This window comes from Phaethon lepturus, unplaced genomic scaffold (assembly GCF_000687285.1).
Source record: "Phaethon lepturus isolate BGI_N335 unplaced genomic scaffold, ASM68728v1 scaffold9970, whole genome shotgun sequence".
Taxonomy (NCBI): Eukaryota; Metazoa; Chordata; class Aves; order Phaethontiformes; family Phaethontidae; genus Phaethon; species Phaethon lepturus.
In genome coordinates this window covers 3118-26188 of record NW_010514022.1, presented here as the reverse complement: position 1 = coordinate 26188, position 23071 = coordinate 3118, and the positions used below count along the sequence as shown (strand labels likewise).

At 37.8% G+C, this 23071-nt stretch overlaps 1 protein-coding gene across 1 annotated transcript in view; it reads right to left on the bottom strand.

Moving 5' to 3' along the window:
• The window catches only part of LOC104624414 (intersectin-1-like), a gene marked incomplete at its 5' end in the record, with an annotated part of 30239 nt that extends 8051 nt beyond the window's left edge, over positions 1 to 22188 (bottom strand). The window contains 7 exon segments of the mRNA XM_010291781.1: positions 1 to 33; positions 483 to 666; positions 2096 to 2202; positions 3118 to 3239; positions 13392 to 13583; positions 18854 to 18971; positions 22067 to 22188. Coding sequence (XP_010290083.1) covers positions 1 to 33; positions 483 to 666; positions 2096 to 2202; positions 3118 to 3239; positions 13392 to 13583; positions 18854 to 18971; positions 22067 to 22188 — 878 coding nt within the window.
• Between the last annotated feature and the right edge of the window lie 883 nt (positions 22189 to 23071).

Below are 23071 nucleotides of genomic sequence, written 5' to 3'. Positions count from 1 at the left end.
CATTCCTTTACAGCGAGGATCCATTGCTAACCTCTGAAACATTAGAGAGGTAAAATGGTGTTAGTCAGTTTGTTTAAAACCCTGCAAAATGAGCTCCTCCAAGAAAGAAAAAGGTAAGGCAACAAATCAACACCATGCCTCAGCTAAATCTGTTTGTGGATCATAAACAGTATCAGTACAGTAGAATTTCTTGTTCACAGCATATTCTTCACCTTGTCTGTACATGAGAAAGGCCTCTTCTTACTGTCTCAGCATTTTACAGCAAAACCATTATTAAACAAAGTATTTTATGGCTCTGTAGTCGTTTTAAAAAATTTATTCCTTCAATGAAAACATGTACTCCTTCAATGAGTGCTTAAGTCTGGAGATTCTTCATTCTAGCCCAACACAGAGCACTATTTGAGACTATGTATTGCAAGTTAGTGAAATGACGAGCTAAATTTACAGTGTACAAAATTCACAGCGAGTGCTTCTTTTCTTACTTTAACAAACTCCTTGAACTCAGGGACTTCATCTGTCTTCTGCTGGATGAGTGCTGCCCCGTTCAGCTGGCAGCTACAGAACCGAATGTAAGGCTGCATGTGTGGCAGCTGAGCTGTCAGTATGTCACCAATCATTTTCACTGGCATCTTCTCTCCTGACATCTTCTTACGCACACGCAAAGCCCTAAACATGAAAAGGTCATGGGTGTTTTATAAGCAGACCACTAAAGAATGATTCCTTATTTATTAAGTGGTTTGATTTTTTTAGGCATTATTGAAATAAAGAGACCCCTGAATAATAAACATATCAGCCATAAGACTTACTGCATATTGTAAGAATACAATAATCAAGATTGTGCCTTCAGCCAACAACATTTTTCCCTCTTGTGGCAACTGAACTGTTATTTGACATTAACTTGATGCAATGCCAGATCAGATACAATATAAAAAGGAATGCAATTTCCTTTTCTATTAGTTTAGAGAGTAACAGATATGCTTGTGAATGAGAGATAAAAACCTTACCACTACTTTAAGCCCAAAGCTACTTCTAGTTTTTAGCCTGGTTTCCTAAGGAAAGGATTTTTATTGTCATTGAGCTTCCTGCATTTGTCCCACCACTGTCATAACTTTTCAACTTGTGGGCCATTTTCAAATACATTTTACAAAAAAGGAGATACCTCAAAGTTATGGACTTGATGATCTTAAGGGTATCTTACAACCTAAATGATTATAAAATCCCTACAAGTTCAACAAAAATTAGAAGCTCGGTAGGGAAGAGAGGAACTTTATTAATCCTCTTGCTTATGAAGATGCAGGTTTAACTCAATCCTTACTCAGTTTCTCTGGCAATGACCAGATAAGCAACCTGTGTGCACGTGCCTCCAAACCAGCCACAGCGATCGCTGTGTCTTGCTGAAGCAGAAGGGATGGGTGAGGAGGATGCAAGTAGGAAGACTGGATCCATCAGAGGCCACAGAGAATGAAGGGAGAAATAAGGGTACTTGCACTGCGTGGAGTTTCATGGCAGAGATTTGGGGTCGCAGTAGTTGGAGACTTTGGAAGGAAGGGTGCAGGCTACACTGGACACAAATCCATAGGAAACCAGGCTTTGTTGGCACCACTTCTCACAAAACAGCTCATTCAGGTGCTATAAGCCTACAATAACTAAAGGAATACATCAGCTAACTCAGAGTAAGGGAGGCAGAGGTTGTTGTGCCTTCTTTGCGCTCACAGATAACAAGGCTGGAACTGGGTATGGGATGTGACAGAGACAGAGGAAGGAAAGTCTATGGCAGGAGTGTGGGTAGCCTTGGCAGGCGCTACTCTTCAGCAGAGGTTGATCTTGCCTTCTGGAGCGCAAGTACACCAAGAGCAAAGTAAGTGCAAATACTTACTCATCAAAGAACTGCTGGATTTTTTTTCAACAACAACAACAAGTCGTAGCAAACATTGTTAATATTTTGCTTTTTCCAGCAGGGAAAAACGCACGGCCCTTTTGGTTACTTACTTGCGTAAGTGGCAAATATTTTCATGCAGCTAAAAGGAGACATGGGGGGAGAGGCCCATGATTTTGTTATTGCTAAGTACGAGGGGAAAAAAACCAAACAACTCACTTCAGTAGTTTTATATTGCACATAATCAGCTCCTTCCAATTAACAAAAATCATAGCAACTTCTTTTTCTGTTAGCAGCTCAGATTCCATTAGTGGTTTCTGGAAGATCTATAGATTCAGAAAATTAAGCAATTTAGAAAGTAGATGTTAAGTATACACAAAGCGAATAAGACTCATGATGCTCACTTCCTTAGTCTGGAGGTGAGAAAACTTTACATCAGAGTAGCACTTGACATTCAGTGGAACAGACTTCAAACATGTGCTGTGCCCTAGGTATCCATAGTGTTCCCTGATAATGTTTGTGAGCGGCATATGGCTTTAAAAGAGAATACTCTAAATTTGTGTTGGTGGTGTTAATTATGACCTGGGTAATCTGTTTGAAACTTGGGAATTTTACTCAGAGGTCTCCTGCAGAATATCCCAGGATTACTTTGATAATACAACTTAAAATACATTCTACTTTGGACTTGTTTATGGAAGTTCTGATTTATCTCATAGTGTCTCAGGTTCGCAAATCTTGTCCTCTTTCAAAAAAAGGCTTTCCCTCCCAGTCAAAGGAATCTTCCATGTCAGTTGCCTGTACGAATTCCCTTTTTTTTCTACATAAGGGATACACCTTGTAACATTTAAAGAAAATCACTGTAAGTGATAACTGAGTACCACCGTGAATGTGGAAACTGGCATATATAGTGCTTCAAGCTTTACGAACTCACACGAGAAATAAACATTGCAAATCAGGAGCAAAAAGGGTTTACTAGAATGATACTTTAAACGTCAGTGTTTTCATGACAGTAACACAAGGGATTAGCATTAGTTGCCCCCACACCCATACATGCATGCATATATATCTAAATATATCTACAGATACAGAGAGAGATATATGAAAATTTAATACAGATCATCCCTCGGAAGCCAAACACAGCAGTGATCTAAAATGAGTTTGCACAGTGAAATTATTGATCCAATTTACTTTAAAAAGATGAGTGACTAAAACCTGCTCCTAAAGCTGCTGTGCCTTCTTACCTCGGTGACCAACTGCAGATCGTTTACATAGTTCTCTTCCGTGACAATGAGCTCATGGATGTATCCCTGCCTTTTTCTTTCGGTAGGCGTCAACATATCCAGAAGATGCAAGTCTGCACACCCTGGAAAACACAACAGGATCCTAGATTTTACTTACGGTTGTTTGCAAATTGATTCAGATCTGTAGTAGTTCAAATAATACATAATCAACAGCAACTACTGCCTATTCACTTAATCATTATTCACATGTAAAGGCACAACGTTAACAATGTTTCATCTCTTTGTGACTCAAAACATTGTATTTAACACCTTTTTTTTTTTTTTTTTTAAGATAAAGGCCACTACTAAGTGATAACCTTTCTCTGGTGGCAAAGCTTAAAAGTCCTCCTCACCTCTACCTGTCCATTTCCAAGCTCACTCCGAAAGTTTACTGTCCCCTTTAGTTGTGTCATTCAGCCGGAGCCACACTGTAAAACAAATCCCCAAATGGACGGCTCTTAATAAAAAAAGGGGCAAAGACTTCATGTGGTATTACTGCCAAAGAAAATCTAGAGGTATCTCAAAAGGGAAAAAATTAGGAAAGAGTGCTACAGTGACCTTTATGGTCCGATGGGCACTTTGGAATTCCAGCTTATTTAGCGTAGACTCTAAATTCAAGGTTAGCCTTCATCCTTCTGTCAAAGTAGGCATCCTAATCAAGAAGGTCCTGCAAGGCTTATTTACTTCTTCACACTCCAACTAAAAATTGCTTCTAAATTTTTGAAGGACTTGGGTCAGAACACATAAAGGTCCATGGAGATCGCTCCACAGATTTCACTAATTCATAGGCCAAGCCAAAGAGGTTTATTATTGTTCTCCTTTCTCTTTAAAAGCACGGGAAAAGTTTGTAACTAAGAACTCCTCTTCCATCAGTTTTGTCCTTTAATTTTTGCAAATAACTTCCCTTGTGTTTATCCTGTGTAGATGCTAGAATTTTTGTATAAATTCTAGAATCTCAAACTTTATTTTCTATTCTGAATTAGAACAGAACATTTAATTCCAATTTTTTTCCTGTAAGCTAGTATTTTTCAGCTGAGCTTAATTAAATTCTTCTGAGACTGGCAAGCAGAATGTTTTCTTCCAGTTTCACATTAAAAAATATTTTTATTACTTTTCTGCATTAAAAAAATGCATTTCAGAAAGCAAAGGTGATTTCAAACAGGTTGAAAACATTTTGCTTTAAAAATGTACTGTTTACAACTATTTCTACACAATCAAAATTCTTCAGTTTAATTCTTTCCCCCACCCCTCAGTGACATATGGGCAAATTCAGTATATTCTCCATTGAAACAACCTTTCCTTGTGGAAAAAGTTCTGACCGAAAAATATTCAATGGGACCTTCACTTTATGGGGTTTAAAACGTCAAGGCTGGTTTTTTTACATTGTTCACCAGCATCAACAATGACACCAACCTACTGAGATCTGACAGGGATGTTTTTAGATCAGATGTTTGCATATGCTTTCACAAAGTGAACCACTACTGCTCCTAATCACATCACACCCCAGACAACTCCTTCAGTTCTTTGCATGTAGAGTTAATACTTCGATATGATTTATTGCGTTTTTAGCTTCCTGAATACAACTCAGGAGCTGATTTTGCACTGTGCCACTAGCAAGGTCCACATGTGTCACCATTAAGTTTTTCATGGACTATCTTCAACTGCTGCTTCAACTAATCTGTGCTCCTGAAAAGGTAATGATAGATCTGACTTTAAAATTTGGGGGGAAAAAAAAGTAGATACAGACAGTCAAGGTAGTTTCCTCTATGATTAAGAAGCTGAGAACAGATCAGATTGGAAGCGTAAGCATATTGATAATGCTCCTTTGAGATACAGTACATCGCAGTACATTGCAGTCCTTTAGAACACGCAGCTGAAACTTTGCTTGAAATAAAAAGGTAGGTTTTGGGAATTGCCAATTTTATGCCAAAATAATCAAAGCACTAAGGCACATTTCAAAAGCCAAAAGTTTCACTACTGTTTAATAAACGGCTGCTTTCAGAGCATTTCTTAGTTTTCATGTAAATCAGAGGTATCATGAACAGAATTAGTTCTCCCCATGCACTGTCAGCTTCATTAAAAGTGAACAAAGTGTTTAATTATTTTTCTCTAGAGGCTGGGGAAGTTTACTGTTCAAAGATGCTGATGACCTTGGTTTGAAGTGTGGTTTCCAACTACGAGCCTTTTAAAGGAAGCATTTAACATTTTGAATCATAATATATTTTAGCAGCTAGCTTGCCAGCCAGCCAACTGGGACGTAGATGGACTACTCTGAACTTCAACAAATGGTCTACTTTTGAACACTAAACATTTTGGAAAATAGCCTGCTTCAATCTGAGCAGAACATGCAGGAGACTTCTCTGATAAAGGATTTTCTTCATGAGGTGCAAAAGCACTAAGATTTTTCTTGTCTTTGTATTAAAAACACCAAAGAAGAACTGGGTTCCTTTCCAAGGGGAAATGTCAGGCCATAGGGCTCTAGCTAGTTTTTCATGGATGCCAAAGTACTGTGCAAAGTACTTTTAGGAACATCCAAATTCCACTTGCAGCTGTAATAATATCATTTGTTAATTCAATCCACTAAAAGAGACTCCTGCTAAGGGCTAGAAAGTGGCCTTGATTTCAGACATTTGCACCGACAGATGGGAAAGCTCTGCCGTGGGTAGAATACGGGACCTTACCACAGTGTAGAATTGCTTAATGTTTCTAACTTAAAGCACACAGATAGTCCCTCATGCATACAGCCATTCAGGTACTTAAAATCAGGCACTGGAATTTGTCTTTTCAGTTATTGAGTGCCTCATTCTTTCATATTTTCTCTCTCGCTCTGAGACAGTAGAGTGTTGGATCCCATCTGGAAGGTGCCCAATTTGAATCCTGAGCTACAAGCAACCTAGTAAACTCAGAAAAGAATGGGGAAATTACAATAGCTAACTTGTAGTGTGAATACACAAATTTCTGCCCTTCAATTGAATAACCAGTACGACCCCAAGCAGAGGCATCGCACACACTCACCAGACTGGTTGCTCTCTCTGGACTTACAGAACCGATGTACAAATGCTCTATCTATAAATCTGTGCTTTGGCCTCCTATCACCACAGGGCCTGTAGGACTAAGGGATTCTAGAAACGTAACAAATAATTTCAAATATCATTCTAAGAAGTGAACTTGTTCCTTTTCCTTACAAAGTCAGACCTGAAAATATAGGTTTTACAGAGCTAACCACTAAGCTTGAAAGCAATGCGCAAGAGAGGCTGCTTTTTCAGAAGGAAGGTTCTGCTGTAGAACTCACTGATCTTCCTACATGGGCACAACTTCCGATTTCTTCTAGTTGGGAGGGATTTTTCTAAACAATGTAACCACCAGATTTCACTGTAAACCCCACGCTGGCTCAGTCCATAATGACAAGATCACAGTAGGCAGGAATCTGTTCTATTATAGAAAACCAGAAGCAGCAAAAAATATCACAGTTTTCCTCCAAAAGCTTATGTGGGGAGAAACAGCACTCCTGGCACCATGATAGCATTCCTTCACTCAAATTACAGTATTTCACCATTCAGTCTTCTTATTAAGTAGCTTCAGATGCAACCACCAATTTCCTGTAAATATCTTGTGGGATGGACCCTTCCACTGAGAAACTATCTCAAGCTTTTGCTGAGGACAGCACAGGTGATCAAACTGATCTCTCCTTTTCAAGCTTCTGTGATGCAAAATCCCATTTCACAGCTATTTTCAACAATGTCAGATGTTTACAATTTCTCAGCTGGACTGGTTGAGTTTATTGGTAGAGCAGAGCGTTTTCCTCTGGGATGGATGGAAGTGGGATCTAGAAACAAGTCCAAAAAGTCCCACTTGCAAAATATGAAGCATTACTTTGTTTTAGTCAAGACCAGATGCTACCAACACGTTACACCAGTCAGCTATTATCAGGTGAAGGGATTGCCACTGCCAAGCCACACAGGCCAACCAACAGCCTCGAGGACCTTTCATAACCATCTACATTTTCCTTTTTCTCTTTTTTTTTTTTAATTCTAGAACATGCCTGAGTGCTAAAGGCAAGTTTTGTAGTCCTCAACAACATACGTTTGTAATACACTACCATCATCTTCATTTTGCCATAGCAAAATCTTTCTGTGGAGTTTTAGGTTAATAACTTAATTTTTACCAAAAAAAAAAAAGTTTTAGTATTCAATCAAAGGAAGGAGGTAAAGAAGAAAGGTGAGCCAGCTGGGAAGGAAACCTACTAAATCCTTTCAGAAAAAAACAGAACACGTCTACCACTCCCTTTCCAGAATCTGCTTGGAGAGAGTAAAATCCTACATGTGAGGCAATGGATGCATCTAAAAATTTAAATAGGCTGAGTTAACCAGTTCCTGCACTGGTTTCTCTCCCATGAGGTAAATCTCACCTCTGAGTTATGACCCAGGACCTATCGTGAGGCCCTAACCACTTACTGTACAGTAACAGCAAATCAGTCATGAGCATCAGCCACAGATCCAAGCTGAAGGAACTGCAACACTCCAATTTTACATTGCCTTCCGCAAAAATAAAGATGCTGTATAGGTATTTCACTTGGAGTCAGAAATGTTGTAACTAAATGTAGTATACTAGAAGTTAAAATACGATATTTTATTATTATTTTCACTTTTCTCAGGCAGACCTCCAGCCATCATCATTCCTGGCTTCAGATCTTCCACCACCCCACCCCACCCAGAATTAAAGTGAAGGAATCAAACTAGATTTATTTTAACACTCATTTGGATCCAGAATTACTCCAATATACAAAACAAGTCAGCAGAGAAAACTGCACTCGGCAGCATGAGTGTGACGGAGAGAGCATGAATCCAGTTGCAGCCATCTAGGCCAGGGCACAGAAAACCTTTATCTGTGACGCTGATTTGAGCCCGCTTCAGACTAGCACTCTGCTAGCGCGGGCACCAGTTCACAGCCGTACACTGGTGGGTATCGGCCGAGCCGGCAGCTTCAGGTCAGCGCTCTGGGAGTGCAAACTGGTACCTGGACAGACCAAACACAGAAGTGGGGAACCGAACGGCATACAGGCACAGAGCCGCCTTCTGGCTGCTAGGGCCAGCCGCTGCCGAGGGGGTCAGGCTCAAAAAGGTAGGTAGGGCATGAAGAAACAAATGAGAAACTTGTGCTAGAAAATGGAGACAAATCCCGTGACCAAGGAGCACCCCAAGGCCATAGGGAATCCAACACTTTCTAAAAGCTCTACACCCACTTGCTGTTGCACATCTACCTGGGGTACAAACATCTTTCCGCCTATAGATACCAGCAGCTACCTTTTCCATGAAACACTTAAATAAAATTATTCCACAAGAACGAACTTGTTCTAAAATCTGACTTCTTATTCCGTGCTGCTCCACAGGATTAATAGAAGTTACAGAAGAAGAGTTACAGTTTTGATTCAAATTAGTTTCTGGTTCTATGCAGACCCTGCAATCTGAATTTTGTGCTGAGGAGGAGCACTGCAGGGCTACGGGGGTACTTGTTGGGTTTTGGGTTTTTTTTAAAAGAAGTTTCCAAATTAAGATGTATGGAAAGGGAAGGGGAATGAAACAGCTATGAAACTTGCTGTACCAAGCTATAGAAACTCATTGTGTATATCAGAATTATGCTTGTTACGCCGGATAGTTAAGATAACTCTCACGATTTCTCCTCACATGGACAGTAACTCCAAATGAATCCTTATTCATGGTAAAGTACTCCTTTGCAAGCTATCAAAGAAACAAGTACAAAAGTCTTCATGAAAATAATTTACGTTTTTAACTGCGTCCAGGACAACCTTCTGAAAACATTCTTTCAGGGTTTGGAATCAAAAGGTTGCCTCAGCGCTCTCTTATTTAGGTAAGTAGCACCTTGTTACGCAGTTGTCTGCGTGCATGCACTTAGCTTGCAATTCAACTGATTAAATAATATTTGAGCTATATTGTCCCTGGACTTACTAAAGTTGTCTAAAAAAAAAAGGTAGAAATAAGCCATTTGTTGTAATCAGAAGAGGACTGCATATAAGAAGCTATTTAATAAGCGGTTAAATAGCTGGAGTCAATAATCATGAAGAACTAAGAAGAACAGCTTTAAAACCAGAGAACAAAACCAGAACATGCAGTTACTTTGCTGCCTTGCGGGAAGGTTACAGTAATAGGCCATTTTAAGATGTGTTCAGTGAGCTCACAGGGACTGAAAGAGACACCATTGAGGCTCCAAAAGAATTGAGACTCAAATAAAACTGATCCTGAATACGAAGGAAAGCACTTCTTGATAAACCCACATCTTAGACTCTGAGTTGTCTTGGACAGATCTAAAGCATTAGAACTGATATTAACAAATCCCCCCCAGCAAAAACATTCAAGGAAATTCTTCCTCATCAGCTGAATACAGAAGCAATTCTTCTCAAGGTAAACAGAAAAACTGTGAAGAAAAAAACCCACCACCACTTGGAGTGGTCTCTAAATCCAGTCTCCTCTACAACCCTTGAGTGACAGCTCCTTTTCCTGAGCTCCTGTACAAAGGGAAAAGGTACTTCACAAGTGAAAATTAATATAAAGAATGCATTCAATTGAATAGGCAGCAGTGAGACTGCTCTTTTTCTTAATGTTCACTTAAAATACAAATAAAATTGAAAATCATCTGAATGGATTCTCAGTTTTGTCTATGAAAATCTTGTTTCAGCCTTGACTGGGACTAGTGCTTGTTGGCTTTGCAGCCACAAATTCAAACACCAAAGCAACAAGAGTGTGAGCACATTTCTATCACAGCAGGCAAGCATTTTTTTGGAAATAGGTTTCCTTGCTGCAGTCTGGATCTGTGGCTTTGGGAGGGGACCGTGTGCCTTAGGAGGTTAAAGATCTGTTCAGATGAAGCAGGAAGGCGGAGAGAGGGTCAAAACTGGATTGAGACACAACCCTGAAAAACTATTTTTTTGATGGAAAGAATCCATTTTCTTTATTAAAGAATTGCTTTCATACTCCCTTTCTCAATGATATATATAAACAAAAATCCAGATAGGTAAGAAAAAGTGCAATACCTAGTTCCCTGCTACTCAAGGGAAATAACCGATTATGAGGAAGATTAAACACTATCATGCCAAGCTATAACAGTACACTTAAGAACTTTAATAATTGAGTAAATAAACATGATAGGTATTTCAAGAGTGTATGTCGATATAAGCCACAATAGTTTGAATATCTTAGTCTAGGACATTTTAAATACATTTTGAGGATTTTGTGAGTTAACTATTCTCAACTACAGACGGACTGATGAAGCTGTTGCTCTGTTGGGTAATACACAGTACTCCTCCGTCTGAGGAGTCCTGGCACAACATACACCAGTGCGTGTGTGTCTCTGCCTACAGAGGGACAACTTCAGGTTGTGCTTCTCACTTCAGCGGAAAACTGACCCCAAGAACTTTCAGAGCACTGTGATTTTGAAAACCTTTCATGAGCCATCACTCTCAGCATTTTTAAGCAGCATGTTAGGAAACATGTAGCCTGCAGATTATTCAAATAGCTTTATTTTTCTGCTCGCTTGAATTAATGGGGAGAAAAAAAAAGCAGCATCTGAATCCCCTATATCCAAAGGATTGCCAATATTTCAAGAAACATACTTTGCAAATATTTCAAAGTATGTTTCTGGCCTGGAGTCATAAAACCAAAATGTCCCTTAGGACAAATACTTTTAGTCAATTTATAAGTCTTTCAACAAAACAGCTCATTCTGGGAAATAGAGATACTCTTTCATTAAAATAACATTTTAATGCACAAAATATTGAAATAGTGGAGTAAAATCTGGCTGCAGCATTCTCAGTAAGCAAAACAATGGGCACTGAAGAATACAAGTATTATGTTCTGTTCAGTTTCTGTCACACTAGGCAGCATATTTTTCAGAAAGTTGCTATGGTGGTGAAGAAATCTTTTTTTTTTTTTAATGGCATAGAGGTAAATGAAGAATTTGTGCATGTTAAATACTATCCTAAAAAGAAAGAAAATCTGTGCAATTGTGCATGTTTTAAGACTAGACCTTCTGGCATAAAACGCAGAGCCTAAGTCAATGTAAACCCATAGTAAAACAACAAAGTATTCTTAATTCATCTATCAGTATAGTGTCCAAAAATATCAACTGATTTGTAACATGTAGAAAGCATTGAATAAAAAAAGGTGGAAAAGGTTGCAGATAATCATGATCAATCTGAGTAATTATCTTGAAATAATATTCAAAGAAACAAGACAAGTGTCATCCTGAAAATAAACAAGTGGGCTTCAGGCTATTCTGGTGGAAAATTCATTACATGCGCTAATGCCACTTGGTGAATTCTGTGTGTACACAGCAACAAGACAACAAACACATTTTAGTCTACCTTTTATATGAAGAATTTAATTATCTATACATGTAACTAATTTTAAAGGCTGTATTACAGTTGTTAAAGCTGCAGGTTTTTATGTATTTATATAATTTACATTCATATTGATGAAATACTGAAGTGCAACTGAGTAAGGAGCTTCACTTGTTCTTTGCACTGCATGACAGGTCAGACGGAGGGAGATGGGGTAGGATCAGAAATGCTACAACACTGCCAGCATGAAATTTTGAAAGAAATGAAATACATAAACCAGAACAAAACTAAATGGTAAAGTAATTAGTAGGATGGCTATATTGTGCTTGAGGCATTGGGAAGAGAGGGTTTCTGCACTGACAGCACCAGGCATTTCATTAAGAGCTTGTAACTAATGCTGGAAAGACAAACATGGCTTAGCTACAGCACATCTACTACATAAACTTGACTGTAAGCTCCGTTTAATATTAATTTGTATAAATTCCACAGTCTAGTTTAAAAAAATGTAAACATTGGAAATTAATTGCAGGGAGATATTTCTATACATTCGTTCTTGTCAGGAAAATTACTTGTTCAAAATGTGTTGTTCCATAGTCATAAGAAAGTAAAAATGAGAAATCAAACTTCATGTAACCAAGATGAAAGAAGTTAATTCTCAAATCCCACATGAATGTAGCATTCTGTTAATCTCCGATACGAAAATGCAAAAAACAAAACATCTGAGACAAACATAAACCAGGGTATTTTCTAACTGTATGCAGCTACAAGTAATGTGCAAAATAAAATTAACATAACTGGGATAACAATATTATGCAAGGTTAATATCTCTTGCATTGGAAGGAAGTTAATTTCTTCTCTCCACAATGTATTACACACTCAACAAGGAACACCTGATACATACAGTACAATAACTACAACAAAATACCTTATCTGTAATTGGGCACATTTAAAGTTCCTTAAACTGGTTTAACTCCTTCTGTTCTTTTGTAATTAAAAAAAGGAAAAAAAAAGACGACATATTGACAACACTGGACAAGTGAACAATAAAAAAGAAAGATACATAAAGTCTCAAATTTATGGACATTTGGAACAATTTTAATAGCACATGCAGCATTCCTTGATAGTGGGTCTTTTTGCACGAACAAAATTGCAATGAAAAAATTAAATTTATACTTTTCCTTTAAAAGGCTAAAATATATATTTTAAAATAATTTTAAAACTATGGAAAGCACCTGTGCAAAGGTGGAAAAATTAGTTTGGTAACTATGAAAGCCACAAAAGGACCCACTATCCTCTGGTTTTTTTGTGGTTTTTTTTGTTTCATTTTAATTTTGCGTCTATATCTGTAGGTAATTAACTCAAACATTGCGATTACATGCAACTAATGTAAAATGAGGTAAACTGCTCTGCAGTGTGTTCTTCTACTCAGAAGGCAGTAGATGATCATGCTGGAAGCCACATGATCAAGGCTGCATCTCCCATCATCCCTCTGGGCAGTGATATGGGATAGTGGGTCTCTTTGAGGACTTTCAAGCCTGAGTGGGGGATGGACAACATATGATTCCTAGAAAAAGGAGGAAAACAACACATAAGCAAAACAAAACAATGAGCAAATTCAAGCTAGGAAAATGAGTCAGGCATGTAAACAGCATGGTGCAAAAATGATAAAGGGTAACATGCTACAAAGGGGATGGGAACTAAAAATAAAACAAACATAAAATAAGGTTTGCATTACAGAAGGTCTTCAAAGAGACTTTGACAAGTGCAGCAGTGGTGAAGCTTTGAGTTCTGCAAACCACAGCAGAATCACAGCAATGCTGCATGTTTCATCTTAAAGTACTACACAAATAATCACACCACAGCAGCAGAGAGGGTGACTTACATTGCTGGCTTGGGTCCATGTCTGTTGTCAGCTTCACATAGTTGGATGGAAAGAGACCCACTTGTCCATTCACCTCCCCTTTCCACCAGTCTGGGTCTTCCTTGTTAAGGACGTTTATAATCTGGCCTTTATTGAACGCTAGCTCATCATCATTCTGTGCAGTGTAGTCATACATGCCAATTACCTGGCACACTGTAAGATAAAGGAAGAGGTCTATCGCACTGGTAACGTTTCAGAAAACATAAGCTATGCATAAACCAACTACGAGCACTACAGATGTCACAGCACAGTTCCAAGATACCGTGCTGATCTGAACCGGTCCTGCCCCTCTCTCCTGTGCACCTGTACTGGTGCTTAGCTGAGCCCTCAACAAATTGGCTCGAGGTGATTTAAAAAAACAAAGTTTCCTAGCAGCATTGCTCTCTCAGTCAGCTTACTGAGGGGTCAGGATCACACTAGGGAGCGCAGAGCACAGCACTGCAAACTGAGAAGAGTGTGACCTGCCTGGAAGTATACCAAAGATATTTTTGTTTAGAAGTGCTCAAGCAGTAGGAGAAGATTGGAAAAAAGCAAAATTTTAGCAAAAAGTCAAATACTTCAAGGATGTTAGCTTTGTATTGACACTTCCCTTTCACTTATATATACATATATAAAAAAAAATATATATATACATATATTCCGTGCCCACAAAAGCATCAAATTTGCTGTACATTTATAAAAATAGCATTTTGCATCCTCACCAACCTGTTCTGAAAAGTATCCTTTCCAACAGAACTGGTCAATGGACAGAAAAGTCTGGGAAACTTTACATTCCACTACCTAAAGCCTGAAAAAGGCACTCTCTTCTAACTAGCACAACACGGCTCTATAATTCAAGAGAAAGCCAATGGTGATATCCTTGTACTACCACTGAGGCATTAGGAACACAAAGATCTTGGAAAGGATGAGAAAAATAAAAAGCATCCTAGGTCATTCAGGCTACCCTTCTGGCACCACAAGACTGCTTCCAGCAGCCTATTTTCTATTTCCTTACTGCGAAACTTATCAAATCTGACTGGTTCTCAGGATACAGCAGTTTCTGATCAATTATAATGGAGCAGTTTTCTTAATTCTCTAAAGCAGCAGGACTGTTTATTTAGATATATAATTTCCTCTAATTCTCTGATGTTTTCTATATGCCAAGTCACAGGGCTCCTGGTATTTTGCCTTAAGAAACAAGGCTTCTATCTAATTAGCCTTGTTGTCAAGTTCTCTCTATTACATTCAGCCTAAAATTTTGTTGTATTTTCATTCTTGTACTCAGACAGCAATGTATTTAAATTTGTGAAATAGCTCCTCTTTTTGGAATTTGTATTTCAGAAATTATTCAACTCCACTGAGTTAATACTTTGTGTCTGTTCACAAACATCATAATCAAGTAAGCTCCACCTTTAACAAGACCTCTGCATATGTCTCAATATTTAGCTTTGTTACTTACAAAAGGAAAAAAAGAAGAAAATATAATGGATAAATAAAAATAAATGTGCACTCACTGTCATTTGTCACACCTAACACATGAACTAGCCGAAGTGTGCATTTTCCTGGCTTACTGTAGATAACCCAGCATTTCTAATAAAATGCATATTACGGTGTACTCCTGTTTTAAGTAGTTTTGTGCTAACACAAGTTTAAATGTGTGAACACCATAGATGTTCACATTTCACTTTACCCGTGAATTTGTTTTACAACATTCTTGTTACAGGTTTGCAGGTTATGACTAACATTAAGAGTGATCAAAAGTTTAAGCTAGACCATTCTTGAATACAATATGTACATTAATAGATTTGTAACCCATTCTAGAGTTAATTTCTTTCAAGAATTTTTCATTCATTCAGATCATTCTCTTCTACTTCAAAGAACTTTATAAAAATTGGTGCTGTCCAGTAGTATCATCAGAATATCTAAATAGTCCAATGGGATCCTAAGAATCACCTTAAACTTGGGGAGGTAATTTAAGAGAATTCTTGAAGACATAGGACTCCTCAATTGAACCTGAAGCAGTGACCTCACTTTTACTTACACTTACAAAGCTTAGAATATACCTTAGTCCTATATAGGAAGTTCTTGTAGTAGTCCCAGCAAGTTAGCCACTGCTAACTACAGAAGCAAGCGATAGCCTACCTTCTCTGAGCTCCACTGCTCTTAGCCATTTGTTTCCCCTTTAGAAAGATTGTCTATTCATTAATACTAGCCCTACTGCAACGGCAGAGGGAATCCAGGTTCTTATGCAACACTCACAATTGGTACAATCTATAATGTTGTCCTTTTTTAAACAAGCAGAATGGTTGAAACACGATTCCCACTATTCCTATATGGTGAACTTCCTTATTCCTGACTAGCTCCAAGTAGTAACAGTTCTTTTCATTTCCCAACACCAGGAAAGACATGTTCATGACACAAGTTTAGAAGGGAACACATACAAAGCAGTCAGAAATTAAGAAAATCTCAAAGTATAAACCATAAGTGTTCATGCAACAGAATTAAAAAAGTTTTTGAAGTCATGCAGTTTGCATTACAGTATGGCAGATGGAGAGCACCTACATCAAAACAAAATGACAAAAGAAACAGAGGCTTTAATGATAGTAGTTTCTGAATGATGCCCTACCTTCAAAACTCAGACAGTAATGACACTCTCAGACCCTTCACAACATACTACATTGGGCACTATTTAACACTTGTAGATAGTTTTCTTCAGGCTTTCCATGTCTTTTGCTATAGTAAGTCTCCTCACGAACATACTTTCTCTATGGAGATGCTTCTCAAGCATCAACCACTTAACCTCTTACATTTACCATGCAGTTTGTGAGGCCATCTATCATAATGCAAAGATAGATTCTTCTTCTTGCCCTCCAAAATGAAAGGTCTATAACAAAGTTGAATTTGATAAAAATGAATGCCATTAAGATTTTGATGCTCTGTAGGCAGTGAAAAAAGTGCTAAAAAGTTTATTCTGCAAAAGTTTTATTAGCATGTGTGAAAAGTCCCAGGCTGTCAAACCTGAAATAATTTAAAAAAAACCAATCCCATCATATTGCCTTGTAAATGTGTGTGTCTCAATGCTGAGTTGCCATTTTAATTGCAGGACACAATGTGGTGGTGCATTTCCCCCCACTCTCCTCACCTTGCACCTGGACCACTCTAAAACCGGAGAAATTCAGTTGCCCCACAAGCCTTGGCCTTTGACAAAGAGTTTGGTGGCTGAGAGCCTCTTGAATGTACCAAGCACTCTTGCTTAGCTGAAGTAGAGAATGGCACTGATTGTATCAGGAATGTGATTGCCTGACCAGGCTGAGGAACAAGAACAGGACTAACTAATTATCTCCTGACAACCCTGGACTGACTGGTACCAGTGCTACTGGAGACTTGAGAAATTATCTGTCTGGATTCTGGTCAGGACTGAAGTTCATTGATGCCTAAAGTCAGTCATCTCTCAACCCTACAAACAGCAGTCCCAAGCGAGGCCTTTTGAGCTCTCCTGGATCCCAGTGGGCTGCAACCAGCATCTCCCTCTGAGAGGGACACCTCTCAGAGCTCATGAACTCTCAAGTTCACAATAAGCTCAGAGGACTGTTGCTGAAGACTGGCATGGGACATGGGCTGAAACCCCTACTCCTTGTGGCTCAACCCTCACCCATTGAGAAATGCAAAGCATTCGACATTGAGTATTTCACCAGACTCAACAGGAATTTTTAACAGGTACCTTTGTGTGTGTGTGTATATATATATCTGTATCTATATCTTTTCATGTTTCTATATCTACATCCGTGTGTCTGTGCATGCATAATTAGAGAATCTTACTAAGTTTTAAATTGTTATATTGTTAAACTTTATTAGGAAATTGTATGATCTAATACTGTGATTTACTTTAATAGTGCTAGTGAATTTTAGTTGCTGCCATTTTGTATTGGATTGTTGCCATCCTAAAGTTACACAAAGCACAAAACCATAGACTACATCACCACACCAGAATCCCCGACACTTAATTCCTTTATTCATAAACTGTTGACCAAATCTGGGACCAGGATTGGATTCAGCAGCACCTAGACTCCTCTCTGAGAAGGAGTTTAGAAAGCAAGGGAGTCCACTCTGAACCTCGTGACTCAACGGGAGGGTATCCCTCACTTTCCCTAATCCACACATAAGTCACACCAACCCAATTCAATTTTCCTGACGCCATAAAAATAATTTCCCCCAATCCATGCGTAAATCGTTCTAACCCAATTATAATTTGATTTCTCTTTGTATGCTTTTTCCATGTTGAATAAGTAATAGAGTGGACCTTGCCATTGAATTCTGTTGTGAGGCTTTTTACAAATTTATATTAAAATAATTTGCTTTCTAATACCTTTGGCTGTGATTCTTAAGCAGCCTAAACCACTCATTTGCGACACCCAAACTCACCGGTCTTATTAGAAGTCTGATTTTCTGCATCTTTATGACTATCATCCAAGAAGCCATTTAGCACCATTTATAACATTTGCCTTCTCTGATATAGTACTTTTACTTACACCAATGACACATGAAACTAGTGCCTCGGCATTTTATTCTAGTTCTGTAAACTGTATGATAATCATTTATACATATTTAAAGGAGAAAATTATGCTCATTACCATTTTTCATTTCGAAACATTTATTTCATTTTAATGATAGTCAAAAAATGGAAGCAGCAAGCTTTTGCCCCCTACCATCCCGAACTAAATCCAAACAGACAGTAGACAGCCATGTCAAGTCTTTTGGGTGGCTTATGGAAGAAAAGTACATCCATGCTACATGATTTTGGTTGACAAGAATCGTTTTTACTACACCAACTCACAAGCCCAAAATGGTTCAAGACTGAAACAGTTGCAAGGAATGAACTTCCTGTTTTCAGTCTTCTGCCCGCCTTTATACCTTGCAGTAGTCCGACGAGACTGTTTGATATTACCTGTGGTGAAGCTGTAACAAATAGCTTTAAGAATATAATGGTCTAGCATCCTTTCATAAACCTTAAAATAAGTAGTTATACAGGACAAAAAGCTACATCTTCATTTGAGTGGTTTTCTCACACTTCACCTTAGGAAAAATAAAAGGTTCTGAATAAGAGGTGCCTCAACTGTTAAGCCCACGGACCTTTAAAAACTCCTTTACTACAATTAGTGCAAACAAATAGGACTGATCATTTGAATGTTTTACTCTTTAAGATGTAATGTCACAGATGGCTTTTTCGCACTTAACAGTTCATACCTGAGAGACCACCACCATAAATACATAGACCAATTGTATATGTTTCTCATTTAAAAGAAAAAAAAATTAAAATGAAGAGTTTAACCACAGTATAGCAGATACTAAATATCCTACTGATTGTTCAAAATTATTTTTAGAAGTCCTATTGTAAATGACACACATTACAAAAGCAACTTTGTTAATGCAACCACACTGCTTACCTGAAGGTAATGCTGTTGATTTAGGTAGCTCGGTTGGTGTAGTTTTACTGGTACCAGGGCTCAGAAGTTTTACGTAATTAGCAGGGAACCATCCTATCTGCCGTTTTTTCCCTCGTGCCTAATAAAAAGAAAAAAAATTCCTTTAAGAGGATTAAGCAAATCAATAGATCCTTAGTCAAGGTAATTCAGCCAATATTTTAACTACTTGCAGTCGCACTGACTATTTCAGAATAAGAAAAATGCATTTTATAAGGAAAAAGTCAGCTATTTTTGTGGCAATAGTTTAATATTATGATACGTCTGTTACATGGAGTAAACTTCCATAAAATCTAAACAGTAGTTATTTACTACTAATTTGAGTGATTTCTCACTTAACACTGTTCCTACTTTGTGTGCTTTATAATTAATACTACAACCTTGATTCTTCTGAAAGATTTCTCCTGATTCTGTTCAAACCATAACTCTAGAATATTAGGCTAGCTATTGTATTAACGAGTGGCAGCATTTAAATGCTTTTTCATTATGCGAAGAATTACCTTTAAATAGATAGCTAGATTGTGGTAGTTAAAGTAGAGATTAAGAATCCCAAGTACCTCTTTTCTTTTAAAGGAACAGTATCTAAACTTTTGATAGTCTCTCCTGCCCAAACTAAAGAATATAAACATATGTCACATTAACCAAGCACTAGAAAACCAGCAAGACATAATAGCAAGAAAAAATGGGTAAAGTTTGGATTCAAATACAAAATCCTAAAACCAGATTCCCATCAAACAAAAATTAAGCTTTGGCAACTACAAATGCATATGGATAAGCACTGTCCAAATGATCTTAATTAACAGGTGTTAAGGTTTTGGAAAGTACACTAGATGTTCTCATGCCTATCTAATCAGAGAACATGAGTATGAAAACATGGTGCACACATACATTAGTGTGCAGGTGGTCCACGTGTGTGTGCTGTGAGAGCAGCAAGTTACCACACACCTGGTCTACTGCAGTGCTCCACAGCTTGTAAAGCAGCTGCAATGAGTCATTGTCAGAGACAGGATACTGGGACAAAGCTTGCGTCACCAAAGCAGGATAGGAATTTGACAGAAACTGCATCATGTTATTTCGCCAACTGCATTGTTCATTGCAAATAAAAGCAGAAGAAAAATTCTTACTGTAAGAAAGGTTATTCTAAAACTTTGAATCAAATCTCAGCTTCTAAATCTATTAAATTTATATTAAGAATTACTTTAACTGTTTATTCTCTTTTTGTGTTGTTAGATTAAGGTTGGAATTTGGGCATGTAGAATTTTGCTTTTAAAAACAAAACATGATAACTTTAGTTTAAAAAAGTCATCTAACACATATACTATTCTTTAACTTCTTTCTTCTCTCTCTTTTTCTTTACTGAAAAAGAAAACACTTGATCTAAAGTGTATCGAGATCATTCATTTGAAGATATTCTGAAAGACTGCATTAAACCCGGCAATGTAATGCTTAACACATTTGCCTCATTTTACCTTCACTCTGACCCCTAAGACAAGTGTCATCAAAATTTAGTTGAGGCCAAAACTGAACTGTACATACAGTTCTACAAAATCTGCCACTTGGAAATTAAATGTATAAAGAAAAGTTAATATTAGTGCCCTTCTCCAAAACTTGTCATCATTTCACTACTTTGGGGGGGAGGGGGTGCTGCTTTTATTTTTAATCAATTCCTCAATCCACTTCACCATACTGATGTGTTAGCCTTTGTGCTCACATAACAAAGGAGCAAGAACTAGCATTACAGTGTTGGAACAGGAGAATGAAAAGAATATGTAGGGGACTGCTAATGAAGAAAAAAAACCAGCTTGTAAAACCATATGTAAACAACAACTTGTAAAACCATATGTAAGACAGTAAGGTATCCAAAGCTACGTGAGTATTTACACAACCAAAAATTATTTTTTTTAAAAAAACCCCTCACATTAGCTGCTAAGTGGTAATTGTGACAGCTCTTGCCCAATGAAGCTTATTTTTGGTCTTAAAATACATTTAATGTGAGACTCTTTAAAGCTACAAGTTAACAACAACATAAAGGTTAGTGAGAACGAAACCCAAAGCAATCCTGGGAGATGATTTCTCCACAAGACATGAAAAAATAGCACCAGGAAAGGCAAAAAGGGCAGGTAGTAATGTGGAAAAAATATTCAGGTTGGTTTGAGCATCACATTGCAAAAATAAATAAATTGCATTCTTTCATGTAATATTCCCTGTTAAAAAACCAAAACCAAACAAAACCTCATCTAGTGGTACTGGGGTGGAGCAGGGGCAGCTTTTGCCACTGAAAGTCAGTGAGAATCAAAGTTTCCAAATTGTCAAGTCCAACACTTAAAAACAACTAGTTAAAATATTTCATTACATATTATTTTCTAATACGACACTAAAGTTCTCTCCTATCTGATGCTTGCAACAGACACCTTTTCTCTTCACTCACTTCACATTGAGCTGTTGCTGAGATGGGGCTATTAGACTCTCACATTCATTAAGCAACCTGAAATAGTGGCGGCCATCTTACAAAAACCACTGTGGTAAAACACTTTCAACAAAAGGGATAGCCAAATTTTTGTCTGAAGCAATTTAGAAAGCTTCTTAGGAAAGCATTCAGGACTACATACCCCTGTATTTCTTCTGCTTTCACAGGGCACACAGGTATCAGCTGATCCAAATGCACATATCCGCATGGTCACTATTGGAACGGGACATACAAGTAGACCCTGTCACTTAACCCAACAGTCCTGTGCCCTCCTGTTGCATGGCTGGCTTTCCCCACCACTTGACATGACAACTGCTTTTTTGCTCACATGACAGTGGCTACTGGACACACGACTGGGAGGATTCAAAAGCAGCCAAAACAATACGCTCTAAAATCCACTCCTTTCTTGTATCTGAAGGGCCTCCAGGAAAATGTACAAGGGAGTGGATTGCAAGCTGGGTCTGCCTTGTGAAAGGGGTATCCTTGACTTACAATGAGGCACAATGATTTCCTCCTGCTGTCCTCCGAAGTTATTTCAAGTTCAAAGAATTGGAATGTATGTATATTTTTGTAAAGGCATTTTATTTGTAAATGCTTAATTGCAGAAAATTTTCAAAATTATTTATCATTGATGCATTCATCATTTTGATCTATTAAGAACTTACAAGTTTTTTTACATGGAATTTTATTTCAAAAAAAGAGTAACTAACTTGGAGCTCTCCTTCCCACCAGCCACCTGGATTCTTCTTTCTGATAAGAATCAACTGACCAGGAGCAAGAGTAAGCTGTTCTGGACCCGTTGCTGTGTAAGAGGCAATAACTTGGGCAATTTCTGTTGAAGTGAAGGGGGGGAAAAAAAATAGTTAATTTGGAGAAACCTGAACATATTCTATACAACATTAACTCTGCTATTATCACTGGCATAGGATATCCATTTTGTATTTCTTTCCATAAAATGGTTATGTATTTATATAGTCCCATAAAAACATATGGTAATTATAAAACAGATCAAAAGTTCATAGCAGTACAGGAATAAAACAGAGGCGCAGCATCTGTATGGGTAGGATATAAAGATATTTGAAATAGAGAAGAAGAATAATGACCATCATTAGAGCTATATGGCTCTTAAGTGTCCTAACACTGTTTTCCAATAAATACATTTTTGTAGCATCGGTTTGGACTAAGGTCCCTAAGAAGAGGACATACATGTTGATGACAATATAATGAAGAAGTTGCAGTAACAGAGGTGTGAACTAATGAAGGCCTGCATAAAATTTTTCACCACCAGACTAGACAAAAAAAAAAAAATTTTTTTTCAAAACATAACAAACAGGATTTATTTTCAAATCTTTATTCCATGAACATTAACACAAAACTGGTGCCTTATTTCATCACATACCAGCATGAATCTGATGCAGAATAACTGTGAGCTCACAATTACCTCTCTGTTAAATTAGCCAAAGTAGATGATGCAGTTTACTCCATTTTATAGTGGTTGTGGAAAGACAGATAACTTAGTTACCACAAAGTCTAGCAGGATTAACCCATTTTTTGAACCAGTTTGAATGGACAGGCGCTTATAAGTGGCTGTAGGTATGTTTGTGTCCTACGGATAGCTTTTAAGTCAGGTTTAGCATGTCATCAGTGTTTAGGGTGATAGAGAATGTGTTTAATACTATGATAATTGGGAACCTTTTGTAAACAAAAGATAGTAG